Source organism: Falco cherrug, chromosome 2, assembly GCF_023634085.1.
Source record: "Falco cherrug isolate bFalChe1 chromosome 2, bFalChe1.pri, whole genome shotgun sequence".
Taxonomy (NCBI): Eukaryota; Metazoa; Chordata; class Aves; order Falconiformes; family Falconidae; genus Falco; species Falco cherrug.
This window is the reverse complement of record NC_073698.1, coordinates 70570256-70587613: the sequence shown is the minus strand read 5'-3', so window position 1 is coordinate 70587613 and position 17358 is coordinate 70570256. Positions and strand designations below refer to the sequence as shown.

General features: G+C 43.0%; 1 protein-coding gene across 1 annotated transcript in view; it reads right to left on the bottom strand.

The window, feature by feature from the left end:
- The window catches only part of CRACDL (CRACD like), a 70258-nt gene that overhangs the window by 8298 nt on the left and 44602 nt on the right, over window positions 1-17358 (bottom strand). Inside the window, exons 4-8 of the mRNA XM_055702740.1 lie at window positions 15108-15243; window positions 14581-14745; window positions 13886-13954; window positions 10469-10699; window positions 6686-8300 (exon numbers count right to left, since the gene is read on the bottom strand). Of these exons, the coding sequence (XP_055558715.1) occupies window positions 6686-8300; window positions 10469-10699; window positions 13886-13954; window positions 14581-14745; window positions 15108-15243 (2216 nt within the window). The remainder of the gene's footprint in view (window positions 1-6685; window positions 8301-10468; window positions 10700-13885; window positions 13955-14580; window positions 14746-15107; window positions 15244-17358) is intronic.

The following is a 17358-nucleotide window of genomic DNA, read 5'->3' as shown; positions in this document are numbered from 1 at the left end:
TTGTGTTTTGTCCCATTTTCCCCGTCGCACCACAGGAGTTTCTGTAAACACCAACTGAACTGCTCATTGCTCTTCCTCTGCTCCCCCCATGCAATCAATACTGACAAAATGACTGCTATGGCCCAGCTCTATTTGCTGCACTACATGTAACGGTCTTACTGCTACCTGTGCTCCTGTTTGTCACCCTCATGGACTGCAGATTCATCTTTCTGTTATTTCAACGTGCATTGCCTAGCACAACAGGGTGCCCAGTCCCGCAGTGATATGTCTGGAGGCTGCTATTATAACAACGCTTTTCATAAGGCAGATACTCCAATGAAGGCATCAAGCACTCTTGCTCTTCAGACAATTCTCCCTGATGAGACACCAGACATCCTAGTCATGCCAATTAGAAGGCAGCCAAACTACAGCCAAGTATCGCCCCATAAGATGGTATCAAAACGCCCCTGTGATAGTAAGGAACAAAAGTTCTTTACCATCATCTTAAAGATTTTATAAGTATCTGTACAGGTCTGACTTAGGGCAGCAGAACAGTATCACCTACAGAGGATCAAGAGCTGATCTGCTTCTGGAAGGGGCTTTCCTGTTTCTTGAAGCAGTTACATTCTGCCCTCGTTCCTGTGAGAGACTTTGCTGGAGAGGCCAGGCAGGCAGGCAAGGCAGGGGAAATGCCTTCTCTTCAGCAAAAACAACTTCAGAAGCAACTCGGGCACGATTCGGTACCTCCTCTGTCAGCCAGAATTACTGTAGGGGATAGAAGAGGCATATTCACTATTAATTATCTTTCCCATTGCCCAGAGGTCCTTTACATCTTCCCACCTCCAACTAGAGGTGGTTTCTTGGCACCATGCATGCACCGTGGTTCCAGCCAAAAGGATGAAAGGTGGTGAAGTAATCCAGGAGACAGTACAATGAAGGGAATCGGCAGTTTAAGGTGATCTGAGACTCTGAGGGGCACCAAGAGGCCAAAAGCTTTCTGAGGAAGCAACTGTTCACAAGAGAAGTGCTGCTTGCACATCCCTCCCAGTTCAGTGACTGACTGATCACCTTGAACAAGCCCTCCCTGTCTTATCTCATCCGGTCACAGGGTACTCTGTGTGCTCTTATGGTTCACCACATGGCAAAGCACAGCATGTTTAAGGAAGCAGATAGCCAGAATGGAACCAGAAGTACTCAAAAGCACAATCTAATTCCTGCTTCTGCTGCAGGTCACAATGCACAGCAGCTAGCACAACAGTTCCCTGCTGGTAGATGCCACTTTTAGGGAGACAACGCAATACAAAATGCAAGCAGTGGCATTCTCTGCCGGAAGATGTGTGACTCCGACTGGCCACAGCCACCACAAATGCCCCATATTCGACTTCTCCTCCAGTGAAGCAGGGCTGAGCCTCTTGCTTCCACATTACACTCAGGAGATTTTCTGAATAAAACGAAAATATGAATCATATTCTTCAGTTTTTATTACAACATGTTATTTTAGACAATATGCTATTCAACTCATTACTTAATAACTTCACGAGCTAATAAAGGATATTGCTGGCAGCAATTTGTCTCGTTTGCTCACAGTTTTAACCTCGTGATTGCATCTTTCCTTGGGTTTCCTGGGAGCTGGCTTGGCCTCAGGCTTTTTAAAAGACAAGTGAGCCCATTCTTCCCCTTGGGATAAGTCACCAACAATGGGAAGATACCAGGTCAGAGCTTGTCAAGCCGTCAAACCACTCTGTGCATAATGTCACCGAGGATTAAAACTAGCATTTAATGTAGGCTGCTGAGGTGTTCTGCTGCTGCTTGAAACCACACCCAGAGGCTGCTGAAGCCCTCCCCTCGCGTCTTTCCCACAGCCACCAAACACACAGGGACAGTCGCAAGACCAGCTGCCCTGTCTGCGTTCTTCATCACTTCCACAGCTTCCCGACTGGCCGCTGAGGATAATCCCCAAAGCCAAGTGAACCACAGCCGCCTTCCCAATTCCCTCCCACAGAGCAGAACCACCTGCGCTCTGACAGCGGCAGGGCTGCCTGCCTCAGCGCTCCCCAAGGAGGGGAGCTTCCCTGCTGGAGCCCTATGAGGGGGTACGCTGGTATATGTTTCCTTCAGTATCTTACTAAAGCAGCTTGCTTTTATTTTTCTCAGAGATGAAATTTCTTCTGCCTACATATTGTGCAAATGAATGCGTACGCTTCTCATTGATCGTTTAATATTATCCTGTAATGTGTGTCAGATTGGTTGTGTGAACAATAAGATGAAGATAAAACATCAATCTTAATGTAAAAAAGGAGATCTATGATTTATTGTGCATTGGTTTATACACACACAGAGAAAGTGAAAAAGAAATACATACCTATTTCTGTCTATTGACAGACAGATATACTCAGTGTATTCAAGCTTACCTGGGTGTGTGTGTGCTGCTTACATGAATAACCACAGCAAAGACATAAACGTAACACTGAGATTTAGGGATTGATTTTTTTTCTTTACAGACATGGCCTCAGATATTGTACCCGTTTTCTTTAAATCTGAAATCCTTTGTGTGCACAAAATACAGGAGAGGCTGTTTGTAACATTTAAATCTCACGCCTGAAAATGAACATCTTATGCCTGCAAGGACTGCAAAGAGTGGTTACTCTTGCCGTACATCTGTGCAGGTGAAAGGTCAGAGTCAGAATGTTAGAGCCTTTCGAAAGTCATACCTCTAACAGCAAGCAAAGCTAACTTGTGAATTCCCTCCGTATTTTAAAAGCAAACATACTCAAAACTAATCCAAACAACTTTACACAGGGAGATAACACCTCCTATATACAACAGTGTCATTGTTTTATAACACAGCTTATGCATGTGTATTTAATTCCACACGGTTGTATCTTTGCTCATTTATAGAACACCAGTTATTTTAAGAAGGGCTTTACAAATGCATATGGCATTTAGTATATCCTGGCCTACATATTTCCCTTTGTTTATTAAAACACAACATGCATTCGTGTCAGTGTACACACCCAATTCCTTAATCTCAGACAAAGCTATTCTAAAAGATTTACTAGGTATTTCCAACATTTCTTTCTTCCCTAAGGCGCTCTGCGAGGCATTTGACTTTTGGCTAGATCTATACCGCTGATGCCAGGAGAGTCTTTTTACACAAGAAACTGCTATGTTTGCATCAATGTCTATTTCGCTGCAAGAAAACAGCCATATCGCGAAATAGCCTGACACAACCCAAAAAGAAACTTCTTTTGGGAAAAAAAAAAAAAAAAGAAAAAAAAAAAAAAGAAGAAAGACAGCTTTCTTTTCAGCTGTAGCCAGGACAACATTAAAGCAATGTCCTTTTTATGTAGAGAGAAACAATTTTCTTGTCATTTCAGAGCCTCTATTTGCCAGACAATACACACCAATTTCATTCACTGTTAAGTTCACCACCCCTCCCTGAGCTCCTTTTGTCTGTTAGAGCATGTCTCGCTACTACAGCTCCTCAGTCACTGACTTTTCTATATCTTAATATGCACATTCACACGGGTATTGCTTATGGTTTTGCTCTTGTAATAACCTGTTAGCATATGTTAATTGTTCCTGCCCTTTATATAGCAAAAGTGTATCGACCCCAAACAACACAGCTCAAACTTTTAGTTCTTGCAAAGGCTTGTGCCTTTAGCTCCAGAAACTTAACAATTGCTCCTCCTGGGGTGACTAATTTCACACAGCCATTAAAGACCCACCTTGCAGCCTGACAGAGGCCAAGCGATCCCCTGCTAGTTCCCCAGAAAACTGTGGAGAGCAGGAGTGCTGCTTTTGCCCAGGGTGGTAAGCCAGCATCCCACCAGCCCTCCTGTTGCCTTTGGTATCAGAAGAGCTGAAAAGCTAAAAATGGAACTGAATGAACCAAATTGTTCCTGCTCACCCCATGATGCAGCAAACTTCACTTTTTTGAGATGAGTGTACGTGAGAAGGGAACTGCACCTCCTTACATCACCATTTCACAGCTTGTCTTCGTGTTCAGCACAGGGATTTCCTAACACACAGTGGGAATAAACTCCCTGACAGCATAACGTGTCTCCCGATGGTGACCACAGCTCTTCAACAGGGCTGATAAATTCAAGGACTAGAAGAGGGCTGGGTGCAAGCATTAAGGGCACTTGGATGGAAAAAAAAAGAAGTGGGTGCCCCAGCAGATCAGGAGGCCAGAGATGGCTGGTAAGCCACGCAATCCACGAAGGACCATGCTGATCATCCTTATCAGATTTCTCTTGCTTGCCGTTGACCCATGCTCCTGACTCACTGGGCTGAGGCAAACATTTCAAAGAGCTTAAAATGATGCTTGGGCAGGGGCACTGCCCTGCTAAGCCCTCATTGTATCCCATGGCTCTCCTGTGTCTCGTGGAGGGGTGTCACTTCTGGGGTCCCTGTGCAAATTCCCCCAGCAAGGCTGGTGTGGTGCCAGGGCAATCAGAGGAGATGGGCACAACTCGTTCACTTGCGACTTCAAGCAGCCAGCTCAGGCTGATGTGGCAGCTTAGCGCAAGGAGGTGCTTGGTCAGATGTCTAAGGAGAAAGGTCTGCAGTGGGGTAGGAAAGACCTCAGGTCAGTTTGGAGCAGACTGCTTTGAATTTAGAATTAAACTCTTTCTGAGTCTTGGCATGACTACATATCAGAACCCATTACCAAGCAATTCAAAGCTGGAAATACATGGAAAACTGTAGCAGCTTTGCTTAAGGTGATAGAGTAAGATCAGTGGGGCAGTAGATAAGGATGAAGACTAATGACCATCACAGACCAATCTCAACCACCATGTTAAACAACCCCAGGCCATACAGATTTTGCTTAATACTGTCAGGTGGAGAGGAACACTTCCGAACAGGGCTCCTCGACCTGCAGCCCCAAGTTCAAATTCCAGGTGTGTGCATCCTTGCCAGGGGGATTGGGGCATGGCTCTCACCCACAGACCCTATTTTGCAGAGGACAGTCCTGAGCCTGGGGGCAGGAGCCTCCTTCATCTTAGGGCTGAGGACCCAGAGGAGAAGTCTGGAGAAGAAACATGCTCCCTGGCTCCATTTCTACCCCTTCTCCCTTCTCCAGCGCTCACTGCCACTGCAGGGACCCTGGGACTCAGCAAAAGGTATGGGAAAAAATGCTGTGTGCAGGAGCACTGGTACTCTGGCTGCTTTCCTCTGTCCTCTGCCAGACCAACCCTACCATGCTAGGTCTCCTCCTCACTTGTTCCCAGTATGACCCTCCCCAAAATCTCAGTCAATCAGAGATTTGAGTGTCACTACAAATAATCAACTACTCCTCAGGGTAGGGCAGAGGGGAAAATGCCTTTAAAGGGAGTGCTGGGTTTATACAAAGGGAGAGTGTCTTGCCCATGAGGTGTGAGGATGCCCTGGCTGGATGGCCATGGGAGCCTCGTCTGGTTGTGGAGGCCAGGACCTGATGAATTCCCTCCTACATGGCTGCTGGGAGAGCAGGAAACAGTAAACATGGTCAGAGCCTTGAAAAAAACACGTGCAATGCTGCAGCAGACGACAAATGGAATCAGCTGTCACCCAGGGGATCAGCAGGTTGCCTCTGGGGCCAGAAAGAGGCTTTTGTCACCCTACAGGACAACCGGCCTGCTATGTCTTGAGGTCTTCTTCTGGCTTGGTGTTTCTCCACTCAGAAACTCAGAGACTGACCCCAACCGGAGAAAAACAACCAGAGAGGAGGGAGCTCTGCAATAGCACAAAGAAACCTTTTCATTTGCTTAGTCAGCATCCCCTCCTCACATTCTTAACATCAAACCCATGACCAGACAGCTTCAGGGCAGGGAAAAAGTTTCTTCCACATATCAGAAGACCTAGAAGTTATTTTACCCTCTCTTGGCTGTTCTCTGAAGTGAAGAGCAGAGCTTTCCTTCTAGAATTGCTTGAGCATGCCTCACCTAACTTGTTTACTGTCACTGCAAAGACCTCAGACAGTGGTGCCACTTTTTGTTCTCTGCCTGTAACTCACAATATTTTAGTCTCCAGAGGACTGCTTTCTTTTTTTTTTTAACTCTAACCCAATTATATGATACAGACAACGTGGTGAAATTTAACAACCTTCAGTAGATATGATCTTACAATCTCTCTTGGCTTTAAACTCCCAAGAATCTGCAGGGTAGTTAATTTTTGTTTTTAAACAAGGAATGAGTAATAATAAAGATGGATAGATGAATAAGTAAAGCTCACAGGAGATAATAAATAAATGGCACGTTGATCATGCCAGGCAGTTATTGGTATTTCTGCCTCAATGCCATGGTGAAAAAGAAGGTCTAGAGGTCTGAGTCAGCAGGACACTGCACTTAATATGTGCTCCTGGCTTTTGAATTGCCATACAGCAGCTCTAAAGGGGGTCATTTAGTGCCTTGATAAGTCTGTTTCACAATACTTGCTAATGCACTTTATTTTCTGAGTGTCACTTTGAACATCCTTTAAACAATGCCCTGAAATGCAAAAATCCCAGGCAAAAGTATCTTATTCTGTCTGCTGCTTCTTCCCTGCTGTCCTTCTGATAATATTTTCAGCAAGGGAGAATCAGGGAGCCACATCACTGAAGGCAGAGCCATCAGCTCACGCTCACCAGTGTTGTGATGACACGACAGGCCTCCCTCACGCTCTCTCAGAACTAAGGTCATTCCTTGCGAGTGAAGGTAACTTTATAAAGTTTTGGGAGTCTTACCAGGCACTTTACAAGGATGTGACTTTTTCTCCAAGTCTCTATCTTCATTCCTGGATTCAGGAGAGTGAATATCTTTGTCCTGCTTCTCCTTGTTTGCAGCAGTATTTGGAACGGTTATGTTTTGCAAGGCTGGCTTTCTGGGCAACGGAGGTTTGCTACTAAGCTGTTCAGAGGACTTCGCTTTGGGTTTGATCTTTTCATTTAAAGAACCACCAATATTTATATCGGCTGTTTTTTTGATCTGTGCCTTATCACCTTTTGGAAAGGAAGCCAATCCTTCATTTTCTAAATTAAACTCTGCACTGTATCTTTTAATCCCTTTTGATTCTGGTGACGAGTTCTCTCGATATTTCAAAGACAGTGAGGTGGATCTGAGTTTCACTTGGAAAGGACTTGTATCTTCACAGCTTAGCTGACTCTGAGAAACCACCAAAGAATCGCCTGGCACTGGCACCGCATCAACAGCCAGAGAAACAAAGCCAGCCAAAATTTCTGTAGGTCGCCCTGTGTTCTCAGAGTCAGACTCTGGCAGCAAAGTCTGCTTTTTGTTGCTATTTTTTTCCTCCTCCAGATCTGATCCCTTCTGCAAGTCTTCTTTCCACTTCGCATTTTTCGAGGAGACTTTTTCTTTGGACAGGAGGAATCTGGTATTTAATGGGCTTCCCAGCTCTGATCTTTCTGGGAAGTGTAGGCTTCTGGTCCTTGGTCTCTCCCGTGCAGAGGAAACAGAAAATTTTCTCAGGGCATGGAGTTCACTGGCTGCTTTTTCAGCTTTCTTCCCCAAAAGTTCCTCCTTGTGGATCAGTGACTGACTGTTCTCCTTACCAGAAGCAGCTGCCCCTTGTGCAGTCTTTGTTTTGTCTAGAAAGCAGGAAGCAGATGATCCCATCCGTGTTGAGGAAGCAGGATGTGAAACATGGAATGAGTCTGTGGGCTGAAAAGGACCTATGGAAAGTTGCTTGCTGGATTCTGACAACAGAGCAACCTCTTTCTTTGCCTCTTTATTACAGGGCATTTCCACAGGTACTTGATCATCCGTCTGTATATTTTCTCCAGAGCCTTCCAAGCAAATAATACTATTCTTACTAACTGAAATATCTTCTTCGGATGGTATTTTATGTACTGAAAACAAGGTAGGAGGCTCCTTATTTTCTTCATTTAAAATATTGATTGACACATTGCTCATATCCCCAGACAACAGAACCAGTGTTTCTGAGGAATCTTTTTGCTTTTGTACTTCTCTGTCTGGACTGGAGTAGGAAGAAGTTGTGGAGTCTTTGCCTTCGAACAGCATCGAGGACTCAGGCTTCACACACGTTGTTTCCAGTGCTGGCTGGCAGCCCTCCGGTTTATTCTCTGGTAGCAGGGCTTCCTGTACAGCAGCAGGCTCAGAAGCAGGCTGAGTCATCACTGGTCTCAAAGCAGGGGGAAAGTCCTCAGGCATTCTGGGCTTCGGCCAGGAAGCCACATCCTGCACTGCAGCTGTGCCACATGGCAGTTCTTGATTGCTGGGTTTGAATACAGCATCTGGCAAGTCTGTCTGTATCTCCTTTTCATCATCCTCTTCTTCTTCTGGGGTACAGCTCAAATCAGTCAGAGATTCAGACTGGGTCCTCTGCAAGAAAGAAATTCAGAAAGCCCCATCACCATGTACAGATTCACTTTTTTTCTTACTCATTACAGTTAAGAACTTACAGAGGAAAGCAATACTTGCCACCAATACTGAGCTTGCTGTTTTCTTAACCTACATAATGGGTGCTTTTTTATCTAAGCAGATCCTGGAATAATGTATTTAATGAACATAAAAGCAATGAGTGATGCGTCTTTCTGCACAACTAGTGCTTTCATGCCTTTGTAGATGGGAAGTTCATCAAAACAATGGCCATTGGACTGTCCTTGGCACTTGATTCCCCAGAGCATACTGGCTATGTTGTGTTGCTCTTAGGCAAAAAGCAGCACTTGAAAGAGAAAAATCTGTCCCTTTGTATTTTGCTACTCCATACTAGCATTAAAAATAAAACAACCCATTCTTCCTAAAGTATGACTCTGAAGAAGGAACGGTACATAGAAGGAAGGGCAAAAGCCTAACAAATCCACCCGGTTATGACACTCTATGCCAGCTGAGTATTTACCCCCATATGGCAGTCTTCTGTCTAATCCCACTGCCATACAGCACTACAACCTTGCCTCCTTTGTGTAAAAGTCTTCTGTTTCTTTCGAGAGTTAGACGATTTGATAAAAGTTTATAAATGCATATGTAGTTATCTGTGAGGTCTTATGATTCAGCTTCAGGTAGGGGCTGGAAAAACATACAGGGTTATTTGAAAGCACATTATTAAGCTGCTGAATATGCCTTTTCATATGGTGCCTGCATTAGCTCATGGATTCACTGTGGTTTGTTGGGTAAATACATATTTTGGAGGTAGGCCCTAATTCTAAGAACACAAAACTTGCACTCTGAAGACACTTTTAAGGTTCTTCCAACTTCTCGTTTTGCAAGTGCAATTGCAAAGACAGAGATGCAATGCCACCTGCGTTCACAATCCACATACACAGGAACATAAAAGCAGAAGAAACATTTAGCCAGAAGCAAGGTGCACAGGCAGAGTTGGGGAGGAAAATATTAAAAATTGCATTATCAAAAGATGTGAACACTCTGCATCGAAAAACAGGAGTGCCCGGTCACCTGGCAGTTTACAGGCAGACTGGACAAAGCAATTGTATTTCAGTAACAATGTTACAATGGAAGAGAAGGTTTGATCAGTAGTTATTGCTTTGTATGCTTTTCTAAATAAGTGGCCTCACCATTGTGTTGCTCACAGTGGTGCTCTAACGAGCTCAAAGATCACTCACCAATTTTTTACAATACAGAATATCAGCTAAGTAATATTTAGACACAGAAGGAATAATATTCCTGGTGATAAGCAAGCCAATTTAATGGCTTTAATGTATCTAAAACATTGAAAGAAACCACAAACGATAAAGTGCAAATACAGTAGTGAGAGCTGGAAACTTTAGTTCTAAAAACAGGAGGGAAAGAGGAAAAGATAAGCCATGCCCTCCATAAGATATTACAAAGAATCAGATAAATGGTGTTTTAAAAGGATGGTTTAAAAAGCAATGGCTTTTTAAATAGTATACAATTTTTAATAGGTTTTTTTAATCGTGTGCACCTTTTTTTTGTTTTCTGTGGAGACTTATTGTAAGTCTCAGTAGTGTACATAAAGGGTTTACAAGTTTTGGGGCAGGGAGGGGTCTGAATTCAGAACAGTCCTAATGTACAGAATCTGGCTCCAATTAATAGGTCACAACTTATTCTTTCTGTACTTTTTGAAAATATAAGTCCAATTATATTTGGAAAGTTAAAACAGCTCCATGAATTGCCTCTCAAAGACTCAAGATTTTACAGGATCCTACAGACTAGGAAAAGTACACAAGTTGATCATCACACTTTCTTAAAAGATTTTTTAAGTAAGTAATGAAGCAGTCAGCCCCAACTTCTGCATCACAAACAAGACACTAAATTGTATTGCGTGGTAAATTTAAGAAGAAATTGTTACATAAACTGCTGCATCAAGAATTCACAAGTAAACTCATAATATTTAATCTGTTCCACATGTCTACTCCAGATACATAGCCTCATCAAATAACAGCTATTAAAACCCAATGAAATATCCATGTCACAATCTGGCTTTCCTTATCATATCTGAGTTTGAAATACAAAGTCCAGTAAGAAATTCCTAGTTTTGTGTCAAAGGTGACACTGTTTATTTTCACAAGTACCTGAGAAAATCTTCTTATTTTACTGGATCTCTGGTTCCGGGGTTTTATTAAAAGCTTATGTTTAGCAGCAGAATTATCCAGGCAAGAGGAAAGCTCAGGTGGAGTGTCAAAATCAACTCCAGGTGAGATGGCACTGTCAGATATCTGGGGAGCTCCAGTTCTGGCACTTCCATGCCTAGGGAACAGCTGACCGTCTGTAAAGTGAGATCTAGAAGAAGAACCCAATGTAACCTGGAAAAAAAAATAATTCCCAAACAAAGAATCAAACAAAGAAATAAAGACACAAAAATAACAATTCTACAAATAAAAGCCCGTGTTTATTGGCACTTTAAGGTTGCCTCTTTTCCTTTTCTGCATCTCTTTAAAATGCATTGCATTTCCTAATGCTGCATGTGGACTAGTGGTGTTCGCAGTTCTGCATTTTCAGCTGCTTGAATATCGTGGTACACTGCCCAATGGGAAGGACAAGTCACATTTAACTAGAAGATCTAAAGCACACAAATACATGGCCAGCATGTTTTAGAAGAAAGATTTACAAAGAGTACTCGGTTACAGAACCCAAAGGGCCAATATCTTTTCTGGGTCTGTCCTCCAGCATCTGTGTCTAGGCTCCCCCCCGCAGTTAGGCTGGATGGCAGCACCTCTAGCTTCCTACATGTCATCAGGTCCCTTCCAACTCTACAATACCCTCCTAAAGACAAGAGAATCAAACATCAGTGGCATGACAGTTAAGTCAGTTTGTGTTTTTTCTTCATGCATTTGTATCTGCAAAATAACCAGGGAGTTTACCTGAAACATAAAATTTCATTTGTAGACTACCCTGGGGAAGGAAATTATGGACAATTCCTACTAGAGGCCAATAACCCATCCAGAAACAACTTCTGAATGCTGCAAGGGGTGCAATACTTTCTTGACGCTGAAATCCAGCCTGCCTGTGCACTTCACCAGAAACTACCCTAGTCCCAGGCCTGATGCGAAAACAAGACTGAAAAAATTATGAAAAAAATACTCTAAAAAGGGTTCTTCATGTCTCTCAGATTCAGTTTTTGTAAACAGACAAAGTAATATTTCCAAATTATCTGTCATGGCATTAACATCACCCCGACAACTTGTGACAGCACTCCCTTTGTAGGCTTGAAATTCCAGTTAATTTCATTAGAGGACCTTTCCTCCTTTGTCATGCTGCCGCCTTCTTTCTGCTTCTTTCTCTGGAAATGGTATGTTACTGAGGGGATTGGATGGGAGAGTGGGGTAGTGTTCCGTTTTATTTAGGGAGGCAAAAAGCATCAGCATTTTCTGCAAGTAGAATTCTGCATTATTCACTGCAGCCAAAAGATACTCCGTAGCGTAGTGAGGGCCTGCTACAGCTTCCCCAATGGCCAGGGGAAAACTCCCATTGATTTTAGTGGAGGCTGGATCCACAGTTTCCAATCATGCTTTCTATTTAAGAAAAAAAAAAGTAGCTTAGCCATGCTGAATAATGGATGCTGTCATTAATTTTCACTCTACAATACCTGCGGTCTAGTACTTAAACATGACTAATGTTCAACAAACGATACGTGGCTGCATTATACATTAGCACCTACAGTGAATAATTTGACATTTCAGCTCCACGATAAAGACGCGGCACATGTTCTCTTTCAAGGCACGTCATTATTTGCCTGCCTTTCTTCTGGCTTCTGCTTTTCCTCGAGAACTTCACGTGTCTTCCCATTGGCAATGCTCAGTGTTGGCCATTACACTGGGAAATCAAGAATCTGGTTTGTTACTTAAATTTCAGCAGCCTGAGTGAATGCCAGCTCTGAGCCACTGCAGAATTTGCCTGCCCCGCGAAGTCTGGCTCTGGCAAAGCCTGCTGGAGGAGGGGATGGCTGGCAGATCCCTTTCTCCAAATCTCACGTACACATGGCTCAGTTCTCCTTCAGCTGGTTGTGCTGGGCGGCACAAGGAGTGGTGCCATGAGGGGAGCCCCATCCCCAAAGCCCAGGTAGGATAGTCACAATCCTCTTCTCCCTTCTTTGATCCAGGAAAGCTTCCAAGACACAGCAAGGTGTCACTGCTGCCCAAAACATCAGGGTTGCATTGTGCAAAACTCCTCAGCCCTGTGAGCTGGTCTCCTGTGACTTCTAGAAGCAGGGCTAATCTCTCCAAAATGCCAGGCAGTAGACGCCGCAGTCTGGGAGGAAAGCTTTCTGATGGGGATACTTCCTGGCTGCACCATGAAGCTGGACTGGGATGAAGAGAGCTCTGAGCTAAATGATGGGGCACGTGGAAAAAGCTGAGCAACTGCACAGTCACCACCACGTCTCAGGAGTCAGCAAGTGAGTCAGAGAGTGATGTTAATGGAACAACAGGGAGACATAAATCCTCCTTTAGCAAATATGCATCCGGACTGAACAAATTTACAGCGAGTCTGTTTTCAAGAAATACCTTCTTCGTGTGTTGTGTTGTTTTTCTTGAAAAATACTAAAAGTTTCACTGCACAGAAGCAGTTTTTCAAACAGCTTCATGTGGAATCTTGCAAGTGTGGCCAGAAATCTTTGCTGAGCCCTGCTGCAGCTGGTCTTGAAATACATTTTGCATAATTACCACGGAAGAGTCAGCCCAGGACTAGCTTCTCTATTTCCTTTCTGCAATTCCCCTCCACCCCTCCTCCTATTTCTAGAAAACGCTTTTCCCTTTACCCCCTGTGTTGTTCCCACCATGACTCCAGCTGCGGACAACTAAAAGGACCTCTTCAGAGCCCTTCAAAACCGCCCTTTAATCAGCCAGAACTGCTGGCTGCTGATTGAAGCAAGCCATCTATTTGCCTGTACTTGAGTCCTGAAAACATCACTTCAGCAAAATTCACAGACAGAACCCGACTGAAGGCTGAACCTCAGACTCCCAAGCAGCAATGCCAGCCACTATCCTCAGGCAAACACTTTCTGTATCAGTGCGAGGTAACTTTGTACTTAAAGCAAGGGTCTGGGCAGATTTCAGAGGATCTATATTTTGTTCACAGCTCCTCAGCAAGCTTCCTCCCTTACCCTATGCATGTAACCCAAGCAGCCTTTACTGCAATTTCCCATCTTTAAAAAAACGGGGATACTGTTTCAGTGTCAAAATCTGGTTGGTTGTGCTTAGAGATTAAATCACATCTATAAAGTTTGCTAAAGGATATGAGGTATTCTAGAGGGCTTAATTATTATCACCAGGAGATTACTTGGCATCAGAATTATGTTGATAAATAATGATAACTTTATGTTTGATGGACAGGCATTAAAAAAGCACAGCAAACAGACAGGCATGCAATTACATACATACAAGGTTGTTTTTTGCAGCAGACGGGCAACAAAATAATATTTATGTCTTACATTTCTTTAAAAAACTACTACACATAATTGCTCGGCCCTTAAGACATTTGGCAGAAGTTACCTGTTCTTCTTCTTCACTGCCTGTTCCAGCTAAACTCAAAGAGCTAAGGTGCTTGTGAGAGTCAGAGAACTGTGGAATGGAATGAGGAAGAGATTCAGTAAAAGATGACAAACAAGGTGGATATACTCACAGAAACGATCTACACAAAGTGCACACAGATACTGACAATGCAAGTTGTTTTTCTCTATAGTCTTAAAGATTAGCAAGGACACTGCAAACATAAAGTGTAAGACATGCAGATAAAGAATGAAATAACGTGTAACAAAACTATCATTTAAAAAGAAAAAACAGTTTCAAATTCTTCTATGTTTCTCTTTCCAGTGACATCCTAGAAAAACATTAAAGCTCTTATCAGCACATTCAAGGGGGAATACAGATTTTTCAGCCTTTTTTTAATGCCTGGCAGCTCTCTGTAGTCCCTAAAAAAACCCCAACATTCCCATGCATGCACACAAGCACATCCTCTTCTTCCTAGTTCTGCATTTTCTGGTATGTTATATTTTAACAGGAACAGGGAATCTAAGTAGCTGTTTACACAGAGAGATAGCATTTTCCCATTTTGAGTAAAGTATTTCTGAATCATTCAGAGATAAAGCAGTGATACATATAGCAAACCAAATAATTTATTCTACCTTCCACACATAGGTAAAATAAGTCATTAAACACTGATTTTTGTCAACACTAGAACAACTCACTCTTGTTGTTGTGCCTGAATTTAAGTTTTCATTGAGCAAAGACATTTCTGGAGGGCTCCTGGGTAATCCATCATCTTCAGAACTAGTCCCAGCATCCTCTGTTCGCTTTGCATGAAGTCCAAATGGAGGTGGAGGTCCCAATTTCATGGTAGGCTGGAGTTTCAACTTCAGTGTGGCATAAAATACATTAGCATGTGATAGCGATGGAGGTTTCCCCAGTACATCTTTTAGCTCAGGTCAATGAGTTACCTTTATTTTAAATTCACAATTGAATGATCCAGAGCATAGGACATCTCACTTTAGATGTTCTCTTAGGGAGCCAAACAACCAACCCATTTTTCAACTATCATTTAAGTAGAACCAAGATATGACACTGCTGTCTAATTAACAAATGCAACATTTAATGTAAGCTGCAGACAGATACTACTTACTAACCAAATGTTCAACTGCAAGTATTATCCCAAAAAATCAAGCCTGGAAAGACATTCCACCTCTTGCATTTGAAAAAATTATGTTGTGTAAATTACCTGTAAAGCTCTAATCCGATCAGAAACATTTTCTTGAGAAAACACTCTTACTGGCCTTGCAGGCTCTTGCCCAGTCTCAGGGATGAAAATGCTATCATGTGACAAAGCTCTGCTTCCCATAATGCCTTTATGTATCCTAGAATAATATAATGAATGAGTGAAAATATACAGATTTTTTTCCCAGTTCTCTTACTCTTAACTCAGGTGGTGTGTTGAACGTGGAGTGGGACATAGCTTTGCCAACATGTATTACACACAAGATTCCAGACTTCTCCATGAATACAATACAGTCATTCAGGCTAATCTAGGTAACACCTTCTAAAACCAAACAAAAATTTGCAGATGCTGTTATCTGTCATGTTAACAAACTGAATCAAAGTTAAAGACACTTTAACCCCAGCAACTGAATTATATCTTACGGAAAAGCTACTGCCCCTTGGCTGGAAGCCAGCAGCTGGGTGGCATGACATTGTCGCAGGCAAGCCCACGTGCAAAATGAAGGCAGTTCACATAAATGAGCCTGTACCTGAGATGGACACTAACTTCTTGCTAATGTAACAATGCGTCTTGCAAATGACTGACCATTACCATAGAAAGACTAAGTACTTTTTACTGTTTAGGCAGGGTACAGCATTTAATGTATTTCTGCCGTACAGGTCATCAACAATAACATTTCAGGCAATACAGTTCTCTCAGAATAATTTGCATAAATCCTTACAAAGTCCTGTGCTGTATATCAAGATGCTTGGGAGTTTCTTTTATGGGCCTGGGGGACACATTTTTCATGGAGACTCTTTGTGGACTAGTGAAAGGAAGCAGGTGATGCTTTATGGGTAGCTTCTCTCATAGTCTGTCTCCTACTTTTGATGCATGCAGTATGTAACTTTCTTTGCAAATGTTACACATGGGGCATGAACACCTTGTTTCCTCATGGGGATGGTACAGGAGACCCATGGACAGACAGCTAGGGGCTAGGGGGTCTCTTGTGCTCATTTTCCTCAGCATATTCCTCAGCTCAGCTCACAGCCTAACTAAGTAGGGACCAGAAACGTGTGTACATGGCATTTCTTCTAGGTTTCCCTTCTTTTAAATTTTTTAAGTAAGACAGCTATGAAATGTCAAACCAGAGTACAGAGCACAGAATTGCTTGGGCTCATGTAACTATCAAGTTAGCAGACATTCTACAGAAAAAAAAAAAAAAAAAAAAGGAGAACTGTGTATTTTTGGATCTTAGATACTGTCACAGGCACATTCAGGAACGTAAACAAACATTGCAGAAAGTAACATTTTCCTCGTAATGGCTGCTATAAATATATTTGATAAAACAATAACAGGAAAAAGTTGATCCGTATTTCTGCTGCAGAAGGAAGGAAAGCCTGCTGCTTCTGCTTAATGCATTAGAGACATTAGAAGAACAATTTATCTAAGTGAAAATGTGATCTCTGCAATGCATCCAAGGTCAGACAGATCTATACCAATTTGCAAAGTAACTGCCAGTCAGGGCTACGATGGCTGCTCCACACACCAACATTTTACAAAGACTGCAGCGGTGGCCAGATAAGCGGTGTTGTCACATGTGCACATTTATCCCAGTGTGCTACCCTTGCTTTCTCTTTCTAGCAGACACATACCTCCCGAATGCGTAGCGGAGGTACCCTAGATCTCTGCTCAGATTATGAGTGCTCAAATTAATTTTCCTTCTATTCAAGGAATATCCTGGTCTCTGTCTGTCTGAACAAATATTAAGAAACAAAAATGTAACGACCCTGCAAGTCATGGCAGAGGAACATGGCCAAAACAGCCAAAGATCGTACCCACTTGGATATGGCCTTGTTGAGTTGTACACAAGGGAAAGAAAATCTGACCATCCATGCCTTCGAAATACGTTGTCGAACAACACCACCACTACAGCCCACTGTTAGACCTGATGCTGGCAGCCAGGAACTCCTGGGGCTTCAAGCTGGACTAATATTAATGTTGCCAATGCCAGAAAAGACACACACAAAAAAATTGTTAATCATTTCTTTCGGTGATTTGGCGCTGCCTGGTGGCCGCGTTGTATAACGTCGTTTTAGCTGGCCGGGACGGTTTGCCTTTCCCCTCCCTCGGCTCAGCAGCATCTCTTGCTTGAGGACCAGGAGGCTTGTTCTGATAGACACGACATTCGACCATGCAAGGACTTGCTTTTTAGGCAGCCAAGGGGCTCTTCAGCCCACCTCTCCATCCAGGAACACATCTGAACTTTAGTCTG